At 34.8% G+C, this 15,124-nt stretch overlaps 1 protein-coding gene across 11 annotated transcripts in view; it reads right to left on the bottom strand.

The window, feature by feature from the left end:
• Positions 1 to 15,124, bottom strand: part of DLG1 (discs large MAGUK scaffold protein 1) — a 149,073-nt gene that overhangs the window by 7,366 nt on the left and 126,583 nt on the right. For 5 of the 11 annotated variants that reach the window (XM_030954518.1, XM_030954519.1, XM_030954524.1 and 2 more), the window contains 6 exons: positions 12,455 to 12,631; positions 11,645 to 11,714; positions 7,198 to 7,297; positions 4,851 to 4,892; positions 1,688 to 1,738; positions 168 to 269 (listed from right to left, as the gene is read on the bottom strand). In XM_030954518.1, coding sequence (XP_030810378.1) covers positions 168 to 269; positions 1,688 to 1,738; positions 4,851 to 4,892; positions 7,198 to 7,297; positions 11,645 to 11,714; positions 12,455 to 12,631 — 542 coding nt within the window. Of the gene's footprint in view, positions 1 to 167; positions 270 to 1,687; positions 1,739 to 4,850; positions 4,893 to 6,472; positions 6,507 to 7,197; positions 7,298 to 11,644; positions 11,715 to 12,454; positions 12,632 to 15,124 lie in introns of all 11 variants that reach the window. The other 6 variants (XM_030954520.1, XM_030954521.1, XM_030954526.1 and 3 more) reach the window with 2 other exon arrangements.

The following is a 15,124-nucleotide window of genomic DNA, read 5'->3' as shown; positions in this document are numbered from 1 at the left end:
CTCCCATTTATACTGCAAAATTGTTACGAAGAGATTGATATTAAGATAGGTCTGTAAAGCTTAAACAATATATTAACTTTATTTTTAACCTAAAATACAGAAGATATCTATAAAAAATTAAGAGAAAAATATAATCTAAAATTGCTTTAGTATTTGCTGAGACTTACGTGGAACACATGAGCCAAATTTGTCTGGAAATTCTGAGATCAGGTCATCATTTATTCTGTCTTTCATGGGTCCCAAAACAATCACAGGTCGAGTGTAACTGACTAATAAACATAAAGGAATAATATCAGTTGTATTTGATATGACTGTTAAATTTTAACAGTTCATCAAAATAAGCTGTCTCACATAGCAATGATTTTAATACTTAGAAGAATATGTACTTCTAAAGAGAATAGAAACACACTGAAGAACATCAATCAGTCAATACCATAGTCAATAGTAAGATGTTAGACTTTCACTCTCAAATCACCATTCTCAGTGATTGAAAATGAGTCTTAAATTATGAAGCCTTCGGGGAAAAAAAACCTTCTCACAAACTAACATCCTAAATTTGAATGGAAAAATAAAAGAGGGGAGATTTGAAAATCTTTTCAATTCAAAGAGGCACGTAAGCAGCCACACAGTTCATAACATTCTGTGTCTGTGTTGGGAGAAGCTTCTTTTCCTCTAAGGCCACAATTAAGCACTCACATACAAAATTACTCAAATATAAATAGTTTCTGTAACTATTAACACCCTTATAAAATGAAGTGTAGTACCTTTTGAAAGTAGTTTAACTATTTATAATAAAAGGATTTTGGTTGAAAAGTCAGTTTAAGCAGATTATGCCTAATCACACTGTAAGAACCTTTAAGACAATAATGCCTAAGTATGCTGCCATGATCATGTAATTTCAGCAGTACAAATTTTAATTTTAGGTTCAATCTGTCTGCACAAGTAAGTACCAATTAATTAAAATCTGGCCTATTAAATATATTTTGACTCAGAGCTATTTCCTTTCTATTACATTACTATATTTGTAAGAGGAATGTCTTGAATCCAGTATCTATTAACTTATTAATTAAATAACAAACATCTCTGCTGTTTCTCCCTTTGTGAGCCCCTCTGGTGAGGGGAAACTGTTCCACTGGAAATCAATAAAAAGCAATTTTTTTAAATGCAAGTGTGAGAAAATATTTTCTCCTAGTGATTTCCATTTCATTAAATTTTACTTTTTTCTGGAAAAAATCCCTTGGCAATTATTAAGAAAATTAGCCATATAAGAAAACCATACGGAAATGGGAGACTGATTAGTGACATTTCAATTGAAGTTGGTAAATAGACAAATGATCTATTCACTTGCTTTTTGCTGTGCCAGAAACAGTGAGAATGCTAAAGCAATATGAAACAGAAGAAAACTATAATTTATGAGGTTCTCACTGACAAAACTGTTAAGCATACTGTACTTTCCTTCCACAATATAAACCACACAAGCATTATTGAAGTAGCACACCTTTGGATTCTGCATTAAATAATTCAGAGATTTTATTTAATAATTTATGCCTTTATGATTTATTCATTTGAATAACAGTAAGTTTCAACTTTAAAAGGGTGAAGAAGTTTATCCTGGTGCTTAGTACATAAGGGCATGCAAAGCATTCTAACAATTCAGATTATTTCATACTGAATGAGATCTACAAACCTTCTTGTTGATTGACTGGTTCATATGACAACACATATTCCTCCTGGCCACCTAAAATGTAAAGGCAAAGACACATCAATGTATTTTTTTCCTAAAGGAACATATTTCAAAGGAGTCATTCCATGGACTATGATGATACAGACACTGCCCAGCCATATGCATTACAGTGATGCTGATGAGGGACACCTTTCAAGAGCCATGAATTCTAGACCTCACAAAGCTAAGCCAAACACTGAGCTTTAAAGCATAAGACACAGAGAGTAGAAAGAAGTTCCTGGTGTAGCTGGCATGTCAAGCTGGCATCGAGCACGAGGAGAATTTTCAAGCATTGCTGAGGTGCTGTTCCCCACCAGTCCTGGATGCAACGCATGCATGCTGTCATTCACTGCTAGAGCAACGCCTCCTGCGTTGGGAACACTCTCCACACTCTGAGGGCAGCATTTACAAGAACATTTTTCCATATTCATACATGGCTGGCAACCATGTATGTCAAGGTGAACAGATCTTCCATTAACTTTATCGTGAATTGGCATTTCCATAAACATCTTCAGCCACTATAATTCTACCAAGAAAGCTATGAATGCATATACTAAACTACTACTTTACAAATTAATTTTTAAAGACAAAGTTGAAAGCAAATAATGCTTTGGATTGTTCTCAGCTCCAGGAAGCACATTAGCAGTGAATGAAACTAAAATAACATAATCTTGAATTTTGACAGCTGTAGGCTTTTTAAATGTTAGTGAAAGCATTTGAAATATACCTCAGTTGCCATCTCTCTAAAAGATTGCTTCTAGTCTAACATGATATAACTCTGAGTAAAATTTATTTTAATGAAATAACTAAAAATTAACTGTGACAGCAGAGAATTTATAATTCTGAAGACACAAGTTCAAATTACATGACATTGCTTTGAACTGAAGAAAATACAGTCTTCCAATATTTCACTTGTCTAATTTTGGAACATTCTTTGATGTTCATAAGCCATACTTAAAACAGGAACAGGCAAAGGAACATACCAAGGCTACCCCACAGTTTATGTAGAAACAGAAGGCAGATGAAGGCTTTTATAAATGCATATAGAGCTTCTATATATCTATTCTCTATTTCAAAGCAAATGCAAAAAGATATTTAAAATCTAGTATTTCATTAACAGAAATATTTTTCTTATTTTGCAATAAATTTGCATTCAAACTGTCCTACAGCAATACATGAAAGAAGATTTTAATTACCTAAATTGTTGCAAGTGAGGAATACCTTAAGACAGACACAAAACCATGCAACCTGTACATTTTAATATCTCAAAAAGTTACTCATGCAAATGGATTTTAGAAGGACAGTATATACTTTCAGAACCCTTTTTAGGCTAGGGAGAGGAACAGGGAATCACCAACTATCAACTCATCTATAAAAGATCCAGCTCACTAGAATTAGATACTTCTTTGGAGAAGTCACATTGTTATAAGGTCAAAGAATAGTTATGCAAACTACTAAAGAGATAAGAACAAGTGAAAAGCATCCCCTGATTGAGGGCAAAAAGTATATATTGTCACTGCTTTTCAATTCTTTGGAAAAATTAGTATTAATAGACTGAACCTTTTGAACAACCGTACTCATCTGTAATCAAGATAACTTTCATATTAGACAGCAGTAAGAAGAGATTAAAAGAATATTTTAATAAAAAGTGCTCAGAATTACATATTGAGACAAATAAATCCATGACATCCATAATAAAATCATGGCTTCTCAAGTAACAATAAAGTAAAAAATGAACCAGTAGTACCAATAACCAGCTTTAAATGTAAATAAAGCTAGCTCTCAGAAAAACCATGGAAGTGAGGGAAGAAATGGAAGCAGCAAATTTATGAAGAAACAGACATGGTTAGATAGTTTTAATGGTGTGTCATTAAAAACTATAAAAATTTCTGTTTATCAAAGGCAACTTCCATATGTGCTCAATTCTGTGTTATTCTCAGGGAACACAGATGCCTCCCTCAATTAATTGCTTTTCAATTACAGTCTGCAACAACACCAGCATTTTGCATACATGTATACACATTCTCTCCTTCAGTGTCATCATCTGGAAGAAAATATGTGGCTCATTACCTCTGAAAAGATAGACAGCCAAACAAATATATCTGTTAATGAACCACCTTCCTTATTATCCTGACATAAATTAGGTATTTCTGCCGTGCCCATTACACAGCAGGCAGCCAGGAGCTGAGCACTGAACCACTGCATGACTTTCACTGCTCCTTCTTTTCATGTTTCTCTTCAAATCCTCCACTTTCTTATTGTCCTGCTCTGCTCTACCAGGGCTTCCAGCTCTAGACTGCAGCCTTACTGGGGAGCTGTTCTCTGGAAATGAATAGTGGGATTCCAGTCCTGGCTGTGGTTCCAGACATGGCAAAGCACAGCAGAGCAGCACCATGCAGCCTATTACCCACCACGTAAATGGAGTGCCACTGCAGCTGGGGAATACCACTACTGGAGCTTATGCTAGCAGTAAAAGCAAACTGAGTGTGGATTTAGAAGACACTGTGTCTCCAGGAAGAGAGAGAACTAGCATGCTGATTTATCAAAACTGACTCCAGCACTGAACGTGTGTCGTATGCTTTGAAGACAGTTCATACTAAGCACCCACACTTGACAAAATAAATAAGCTGAAAGCAAGGGTAAATACATGTTTGCTTATCTGTATTTCATTCAAGTATATACATATTAAATCTGAGTATCAGTTGTGAAAAAATTTCAGATACTTATGGCATTATTTAATGGATTACACAGTTTGGCTACACTTCCAGTATTAAGGCTCAGCTACATAAAATTATATTTGTCAGCGTTAAATTTACCTTTAAATTTAACAGGTTTAGCTAGCTTGTGTAATTTAAAAAAAAAATTAGTAGATTCAAATTGAGCTGAACTAAGAAAATCACAGACAACAATAAAAAATATCCATAAAGGAGGTTTGCAGTGATTCTAGGGAGTTTTTTAAAAACAAAGACATGGAACAATTTGCAGTACTCCACCAAATACACAAATACAGATTTCACTGGGAAGTTCTATTTAACATGTAAATACCCAGAAAAGACAGACAAACTAAACCAAAGAAAGAGCTGCAAAACAAAGGCTCTGAATAAACAAAGAACTTAAAAACACTTACGGTAACTACTTTCACTATCGCTGGCATTAGAGGTTACATGCTCTGAAATTGCAACACAATGGGAAAAAATAAGGAACATACACCAATGGCATGAGTCAAACAGAAAGAAAATCGACAAAAAATAATCCAGATGAAAGACAATACTCATATCAAAGTGCTGAAATCAATACATACTGCATATAAAAGTTTTAACGTACTTCTCATAGCTCTCAGGATCAAGCTTAATTTCATATGAAAGGAATTGATGTTAATAAAAAGAAAAACATTAAATAGCATATAAAATAAGGTTACAAAAAATACACTAATTCATAATTCACATGTAACCCTGCAATTTTTAAGTTTTCACTTCAGGATGAATTTTGTTGTGTAAAAACCTTAGGATTATGCATTTCAACTTTTATGCAAGCAATTTATTGATTACATTTAGTCTCTTGTAGAGAAAATGCTGGATTAAATTAGAGGAAATATAGTGCAGCATATAATACAACTTGCATTAGGTGTGATAAGGCAGTTTTTAAAAGTCTGTGCTGAAAAACAGACAAGAAACATGTTCTGTTTATAGAACAGAATCATCTAGAGATATTTCTGGACCATATTACATAGTTCAAACTAGGTATGATCATAAGGCCATAAAGGCTGCTTATGATTTTATGTTCTAAACCATAAGGCCATAAATGTTGCTAAAGTTTTCTGGTCTAGACCAGGAATTCCTTTGAAAGTAGCCACTTCAGAATTGAGAAATGAATGTTACAGCTACTAGAATTTCTACTTCATGATTGAGGACAGGTACAGAAGTGCACTGGCCCTTAGAAGTAATTTCACAAACACTGTACCTTACAGTTATGCCTTGGGAAGAAATGCTACCCCTAATGACCCTTAGCCAGATCCCTTTAGAGACTCCTTTTCCTATTGCATAAGTGCCTAACAGTGTTTGTATTTAATATCTCTGATAAAAGCAAGGACTTGGCTTTTTTTATTTGTCATTTTCATACATTTAGTGGTGGGGTATGTACACACAAACATTTCTGCTAAGAGTAGGCAGCAACTTTTGAATCTGACTGGATTCACATAGAAATACAAGTGCTTCAAGTCACCCCTATCAGCCCTTCACCTGATCTAAAAGCATCATAAGTGTTCAAAATAGAAAAACTCTCCTGGCACTTGTTAAGGAAAAGTTGTGTTTGCTTTAAGTAGCTGTAAACATCAGTCGCCTAGAGAGAGGAGTGAAAAGTGTTACTAGTTAAAGTAGCACAGTAATGGTTGTACTATTACTGTAAAGAGCCATAAGGTTATATTTAAATAAATAAAAATATGAGGACAAGATATAAGTAACATTAAAAAATAATCACCAAATTAAAAACACAGTACTGTTAAGGACAAACAAGAACACACTGGTAAGCTTCTGAAAACAAAAAAAATCTAATGTGACAGTGACATAAACTTTACATGTTCCTGAAAGCAAAAACTCCAAAAGATTACAAACAAGGAAAAGCTTATGAACCAGTTTTAGTTAACCTCCTTATGCCAGTGGAGCACCAATCTCAAAGAGATCTGTCCAAAAAAAAAAGTAGTAATTTTTCAGATGGAGGTTAAAATAACTTGGGAGTATTTTGATCACTTACTCAGGCCTTTTGATCCCATGTCGTCAGGGACCTCCTGCAGAGTAGTCCCCAGAGGGCAAGCAATAAAAAGACAATCACAAAGAAAATAATTGTCAGTAATATATAAAATTGGCGCTACGACAGGAGACAGTTCCTAGAGCATCACAGGGAAAAATGAGTCTATAGAATTTGACTTTACTGGCACATGAAGTGCAATCAGTAATGCAAATGGCAGAGAACACAGTTTGTTTTGAACCTGCTCTGAATTGGCAAATTTATGCAACTCTGTTTTGAGAATACACTTTTTTTAACTGCTGGCAAGAACAATGAAAATCAGAGTAACCTCTCTTCATTAGGAAAATCAAATTAGAATGAATGACTTTGAAAAACCAGTCTAAAGGGACTGATTTGAGAAGCTGGTAAGCTCCATTATACTTCCAGGAATACTGTGCTTTCTCCTCCAAGCCACAAACAGGGAAGCATCACTGACAGCACAGGAAGGCAGTTATCTCCTCCAGTTAGTCAACAGTATTGCCCAGTTTATTCCAAACTGGGATACTCTTGTGTTAAGTTTGATTTTAACAGCAAACAAAGGTTTGCCCTGGTTTTGTAGCCTGATTTGCCAGTAGCACCAGGAGCTCCTCAGCCTGTTGCAGCTCATGAAACTGTCTCCATGGTAACACCCTAGTGCAGTCTAGCAGGCCCTTCTACTGTGCTTCGCTCTCCATGGAATGCCACATACTTACGGTCAATATCACTGGTTTCCTGCTCACTCTGGTCCTTGTTCTTGTAGAAGGGAAATTTTCGGGAAAAGAGGTTCTTTTTACGCTTGTCATTGAATGACTGCTGAAGAAGAGAAGGAGGGGCAAAACAAAGGATGTCTAATGTCTGTGTGAACAAAGGCCCAGAGCAGCAGCTTTGCGGAAGCTGACTCCTACAACCACATTATGCAGTGCACATCTCAGCTTAACACTCATCTGCTCAGCTCATTAGAAACAGAGACTGGGATCAAGACTTTGCTCGGATCCTCCATGTTTCACATGCTTAGTAGTGAGAAAACTGGTTCATGCTATAGGGCCTGACCTGTATTTCACAAATTTAGGCTTGCTCTGAGTGTTAAAAAAAGTGGAAAACTAGGCTGGTGTAAGATGGCCAAACCATAGTGACTTAAAGTCAATTAAATCACTGATATTATCTCATTTAGGGGTAACAGTATTTTAAAAAAACAACCAAAAAACCAATCTGAGGCTTTTGCAAACAACTGATATTATAACAGAACATCAGAAGTATTGGACAGTGTTACCATCCAACTAAAAAAAGTCCAAAACTTGTATCAGTGTTTTACTATTGCAATTCATTGCAAATTCACTGAAAGGACATACTCTGTTCTATGTAAGTTTGCATCCTAATATGAAGATTAACTTGAAAAGACACAAGCTAATTTCATTGGTTTGTTCAGGCAATTATGTTTTTCAAGAGTGCACTAATAATTACCACATGAAAAACCCTGTATATCAAGGATCATGTTCAGCAACTTGTGACATTAACTGCTTGTGTTGCTGAAGAATTTCTGCATCTCAGTTGCTATAAGCATTTCTAGAGTTACTTACATAGACATTTACATCCATATAAATATAAACTATTATTGTGCTGTTTGTTCAAGTGATGGAGAGCATCAATGCATTTTCATTCCTATATAGGTATGTCTATTGTAATTAGCACAGATTTTACTAATATCTGCTATATCTTCTGCTGAAGACATCATGTGACTACAGTACCTCCAAGTCAATAAAAAACCTTAAAGTATAAATAAATCAGTAATGTTTTAATTGCAATTTTGCCCAGAACTAGAGCTAATACAGCTAACTTAAAGTCAGCAGAAATTCCCTTCCATCTTTAGGCATGAGTGACTCATCTGACCAGTTTTGCAAAGACATAAAATTTGCCATATTTTTGTCATTTGGTTAGCAGAAAAAACTAAAGTATAAAGGATGGTAAAATAGGAAAACACCCAACTTGGTCTTGAGACCCTGTGCTGTAGGGGACTATTTATTTCTAAGCTAAGCAGAGCCTACGTGCAGCAGGAAGTGAGAAAAGAGCCACAGAAACATCTTTTAAAAGGCATGGTAAAAAAAAAATAATCATGCATTCAAGACTCTGTTAACAAGTGTTTCTAAAATTTGGAGCATTTTAGCTTTCAAGTAATTGTTTGTCTTTCTTCAGCCAGTGTGAGCTCACATTCCTCTGTTATATGCAATAGAGTTGCAAAAAGGCATATTATCCTTTCTACCAGCATTAACTATGGAATGAATTACAGTAACAAGTAGGGGTCAAACAGGACTAAGCTTTTCCAAATGATGGGCCACACTTTTAGTACAATTGAAAACTAACACTTGGCCCTCCTGAAGAGAATGTGCAACACCAAAGCTGCATCCTGCTACAGGACTAACAATCCTTCTGGCCAGATGTGTTTGGCAATAATAGATACTTAAAACTTCCAGTGATATTTTCATTACCAATGTTTTAAAAAAAATTACTTAAAATTACAAGGTGTTAAAGAGGCACATGGTACCATGGGAGCACAATCAGTGACATTGAGCTCTGGAAATAACAATACTGTGCTAAGGAGGAAATCCATAAAACCTTTAATTGCCTTGCATCTGTGTTCGACTAAAACTGTTGTTCCACTGTGAAAATTGGTAAATTATCAGCCTGACACATAGACAAAAGATGAAGTTTCAAGCCAATCATATGCCGGCAGGAACCATACTTGGCACAGGCAAATTTCTATGTTATGGTCCTCTTGACCTTCTCTAAGAGAAGTCAAGTCAGTGCAAATGATTTCTCACAACCAGGAAGGGTAATGTAATCTAGAGAATAAGGACAACAAAGAAATATGTCCCAAGGAGATCCTTCCTGAGTATACTGAAAAATACTGTAATGTAAATTCAAAAAATAAAAACTCATATCTATAATAGTTTCATTTGGGGAAGTCCATCAGTTTGGTAAAAGGAGACAAATGCAAAAAAGCTACAATGGTTCAGTTTAGCTGAGGTGGTGAGAATGGGGAATCTGTACAGTTAAAATTAAAGGACTAGTTGATTTATTGTGCTTCATAAAACATAATCAAGTTCTTCATTATACTTGTGAAAATATTTCATAACAATTCTTTTAACTTTCTTACAGTAAGTCTTCCTGAGCTAACATGAAACTTTATATACTGCATGTATAATGGTCAGAGTCAGTTCCATTGCCAAAAAAAAAAGAAAATAAAAGTAATATTATACTGATTTTGCATAAAAGATTATCTAAAAGATTACTTTTAAAAGATATCATGAGTATAAAAAGCTATAAGGATTTGCTTATTAGTTGAAAATGCATAGTAATTGCATTAAATTTTTCATAAGCTCTCTGGCAATCATTCACAGGCATTATAAGCAGGAATATATTAAATCAGAAGCAGCACAGTAAATGAGATAAATGTGTATATGAAAGGAACAAACAAGAATAAAATGTAACCATTTTTCCTCCAGATTTTTTCGGTTTCCTTACAATGAAAGGAACATGGATTTTAATGTTAGCCATCACTAGGATTCTTCAAGGTCCTAATGTAGAAATTTTCAAAAACTGTATAGAATTGGTATTTAATGCTATTTATGGAGAATTAGCACACACAGACATAGGAAGGCACATGGTCCCTGAGGACATGTATGGTGCAGTCAACTTACAGGGAAAATACAGAAGGAATACTTCAAGGAGAAACTCTGATGTTAAAACATTTACAGCTGAAGCAAGAGACTGTGAACAGTGTAAGTGTTTGCAAAATGAAATGTTACTAAAGAAAAAGAACTGCAGTTCTACATCAATGGCAAGCGTAGTTGCTTTTCCACTCAGTATTCCATGCATTTCTTTGGTGCTCTGTTAGTACACAGGGGCTGTGCACCAACTCTGCTTTTGTCAAAAAGCTACTTCAAACACATCAGTAATTAACTGTTTGCAGTTAATTGGTAGACACCCTCTAAAACCATGCAATTATCTTTCAAAGAACGTGGTAACATTTGAAAAATTCCTTAGTGTATTGAAAAGAATCTGAAGTATTTAAGCCTCTCTTTATATGACTTCTAAAAAAGCAAACTCAAATTACCATGTCAGTTGATAATATTTTATTCCAATACCAAATTACAAAAGCACCAAAACAGAAAAATACTGCCAATAATACAGTAAATCTCCAGGGCAGTACCATAATTGTGAATCAGGAAGTAGTTAGAGATATTGATTTTCTTTTAAGCCAATACTTATAGGGGAAAAACATGACATTTCATTAATAACTGAAACCTTTGCCATGTAGCAGAGGGATGTATATATGAATTTTAGGGTCTTTATACTTTGCTGTCCTACACTATCAGGATATAGTACTGAAGCTTTAATATTTGATATATGTGATTTCTGAAGTTATGAAAACATTGTAACTGAAATAAATTACTAAAATGCAATTCTGGGATTTGCAATAATGACTAACCCATGCTATAGCATTAGTACAATTAAAAATATAATCACTATTTAAGAAATAGCTTCCTCAGGAGCTTAAAGCACACTCCAGATTTTTTGGAATGGCAATATATTATTAATTTAGAAGACTCTTACATCTAAAACGCACAGGTCTGAGTCTTGAAATTACTAGTCACATACTACTGGTAGAAATGGTAAGGTTGTGGAATTGTTTCTCAAATTTCAAAATAGCCAAAACATTGCAAAAAAGCCTTACCCTGAAAACAATAAAAAAATTTGGCTGCTGTGCCATTATGCAGTGGCTGTAATTTTGGCTACAAACATTCCTATTACTGCCTAAGTAGCCTCATTTCTTTCTCACTACTCATTCCCATCACATGTACTGTGACAGAAATCACATCTGGTGCAGAGCTGTTAGAAATGGCACTATTCAATACTTGGTTAGGATATACAGCTCCTACTACATTACAGTATTATGAAGCATATATATTTCTATGCTAATCCTTTAAATAATTTGCAGTGTTTTGGCAATTAAAGTCTGCTTTGGTGCTCAGAATTATTTCATTTCTATTTGATAGAATTTACTCTTTTCACTCAAATCTGAAAGTGATTCTCCACACACAAAATCGCTGAAAAACATTACCATTCACAATGCCAGGTGTAATTAGCACTTCATTAACTCACCCCTTTATCTCCTCTTGTTTTGGAATTGAATTTCACTGTCTTCAAACGGGCTCGTTCTTTTTTCTCAACTCTACCACAAAAACACACACAAAAATGTCAGAAATCAGCAAAACTCCAGAACTTCAAGTTAGCACTTGTTACAGCAGAAGCATATTGGCATACCTTTTGTACTATACATTTTATTGCTTATGACACATTCAGAAAATGGAAGCCTGCTAATGGAAAACTGTTATTTCTCAAGTGATGCTGGGCGGAATTATTTGGAATATTTTGTGGCTATACATGTTCAATAAACCCAGAGAGTGCAAAGAGGAAACACAACACAGTAAGTGAACAGTCTCAATTATCAGTCAATAGCAGATATTAAGATTCAGAGCACCTAAACTCTTATTTGAATCTCCATAATGCCAACAAAAACCTCATCTCCATTGGATGCTACCAAAGAATGATTTTCCTGTTTTCCAGGTTCTGTGTAGAAAGAACTCAAGATAGCATAATGACTTGAATAAAATTCATTCACACTTTGCACCTTTTCATACATAAATGGTTAATTATCTGATATTAAACCACAGCTTACAGTGAGAACAGAGGTGGATACGGACCACCTTTATTAACTTCAGCACACAACTCCTAGGGCTAAATGGGGTTTTAATGAACATTTCATTGAGTAAATGAGAATCCCACTACAGATTACTTAAAAACAAAAGAATCACAGAATTAACAAGAAGGAGAAAAGCATATACAATATATGTATTAATCAGATCAGGTGTCTAATAGCAGACATCTCCAAGTCAATAAAGTAAGCCATACCTCCGTTTGCTTGGGATGACTCCAATTTCATCACTTTCTCCATCTGGAGTTACCTGCCGTGCTTGCCACCATTCATCATCAGAAGCATTAATGACATGGAGAATATCGCCAAATTTGAAGTTCAATCCTTGACTAGGGAGGCCACTGTCTTTAGTCTTGTCATAATCAAAAAGAGCTCTACATTAAAAAGAAAGAATTAAACATAGAAAAAAAGCAAGAAAAACCAGGAGACTATGAATAGCACAAAATATGAAGCAAGCTGCCTGTGCTATTCATAAATGATTGCATCATTCTGACAGGTACTTAGAAGAAGGTAGAATACACTCTCATACACACACAAAATGTGTAGCACCGTACCTCCACACACTTCTAAGCTTTAATGAATGAGAAAAAACTTGTTCCAGAGCAAACCTTTAGTGCTTTACAAAAGCTCTACAGCAGACACCTACTGCAATTCAATAAGTACTTTGCACAGAGCAAGTTACATGTCAGCCTAGGATAAAAAGGACAAGCAAGTATTTAAAGAATAGAGCACGGTCAAAAGTTCTGTAAAGTACACTTCCATATCAAGTAATAAATTTAAATTATTTAGTAATTTAGTACAGTTTAGTACTGTCTTTAAAATAAAAGTCAGTATCGTCAGTATCATCAGTATCCTGCTCACAGGAAAAATAACTTAGAAATATGATCTTCTCACCACTTTGTACCATAGTACCCAAAGGCAGAGAACCTTATGCATATTCTTTTAGGAATTTTCTGACCATTTTGAGAGAATCTCACCCTTTTTCATAAGGTAAGCCTGTTTTCAAATAAAAGACACTCACAATACCTGAGCAGCTGCATGACTACAGTTTTATTAACATCCCCTCTGGCAGCAAGACTGGTTTATGCAACTGACTCCCGTTCCCCTTTTTGCTTAAGAAAGCACAGTTGTCTGGAAAGGCACATGGTCCACCATGATATGGAACTGATCTGGTTTACAAGTCATATCTTTTCTGCCTTTTGGATCATTTTATACCTGGACAAGTTCCCTGAGGCAATGAAGTTATCTGCAGTCTGCTCCTCCCTGGCACAGCTGAGGATTTAATGAGGACGTGGAAATGAAAGATGACAGGAGACTCTTAGCAAACAGCAAGAGATACTGCTCAGGTTCTGCCTTCTAAAGGACTTCTTTTACGTTTGAAAATAGTTCATGAACCTACCTATGTGAAATAAATGCTTGTATGACACAATCCAAAAAATCCTCAACATTGTTTAATCTGCCAGCTCATGTGTTGTCAGTGCTGCACTTTCTGAACAATACCTGAATTCAACTTACTCAATATCAAGCCAAAGTAGCACCAAGAGATCACACTGTGATGATTTAAAAGGGTGTCATTTTCCTTGTCCAAATTCAGCTTGTTTCTTCATCCTAAACACTGGTCTTACATATCTTTTTCTCCTAGATTTTTAATATCACAGAAATGTTTAACCCATGTAAGTCAAAATTTGCTCCAAAATGTACTTCAGCTTTGTGAATTTTGCCTTCCTCAAGCACTGAGTGATCTGTATGTGTTCATAACCAAAAACAAGTTGTTTACAAGGAAAAACTCAAAATATTCTGTCATACCAATTCATTTTCAGCATCTATTACAAAACCAGAGCTGTTTGAGACACCGTGCCTTTCTTAGGCTATAAAATATTTTTTAAAAATCCTGAAGGATTAAGGTTTTAATAAAGATTTTTAGAATGTCTAAAAAAAGACAGAAATTTTTAAATGGCTTCAAAATATTGAAGAGCCTTATACTTAAATAGAGATTAAGAGCCTTATACTTAAATCTGCAATACCTTTAGTTTAAGTTTGTAACCAAATTCAGACCTTCAGTTTTGAAATACCTTGGAGGTTGAAATACTACCTTCCTTAGCAGTGCAACCTTCATAATAAGATCTTTTGGGTTAATTCCACAGCATACTTAAGATATCCTGATTATATTTTAAAAAATCAGAACACTTTTTTTTTTAACATAGGCAAAATATTGCAGGTAAGAAAATGATACAGATAGGAAGTAGCTATTCCTCCACATTTATTCTGCACGTTTGTTCAAGAAACACTCTGGACAAATATCATTTCATATCTCAAAATAAACTGCACATAATCCAGTATGTACTTTCAATGCAGATTCAAGTTGTATACATTTTCACTGAATTAATTACATGCATCGTGACATTTATTTCCTGAGATTTCTTGTTAGCATTCAAGCAATGATTTCTACCAGCTCCACTTTTTACTTCTATTTTTGAGTTTGCATATAAATTTATAAAAGCTGTGAGCTTGGCCTAACAGCATTAACATATATGTTGACTGCATGAGAAAAGATACTCAGGAGTGAAATGGAAGCAGAAATGGATAAAGCCATTATTACCAACATGTGCTTTTCCAGCTGGATAAATGGTTACACAGAGCAGGTTTCGCACAATGAAAGGCAGTTTCATCAAACACATTTTCTCTGGTAAGGTCACTTCCAAGAAAAATAATTTTATTGGGCAAAAAAGTCAAAGCTGATGAAAATAGTTATATAAAAAGATCATTTAGGGTGTCACATAATAGTGACAAAACCAAGCAGCTAACATTTATAGGAATACCAGGAACTGCTAATGATCCTATAAATGACCTCAAAAGCAAACAGAATT

Source organism: Camarhynchus parvulus, chromosome 9 (assembly GCF_901933205.1).
Source record: "Camarhynchus parvulus chromosome 9, STF_HiC, whole genome shotgun sequence".
Classification (NCBI taxonomy): Eukaryota; Metazoa; Chordata; class Aves; order Passeriformes; family Thraupidae; genus Camarhynchus; species Camarhynchus parvulus.
This window is presented reverse-complemented; position numbering and strand designations above follow the sequence as displayed.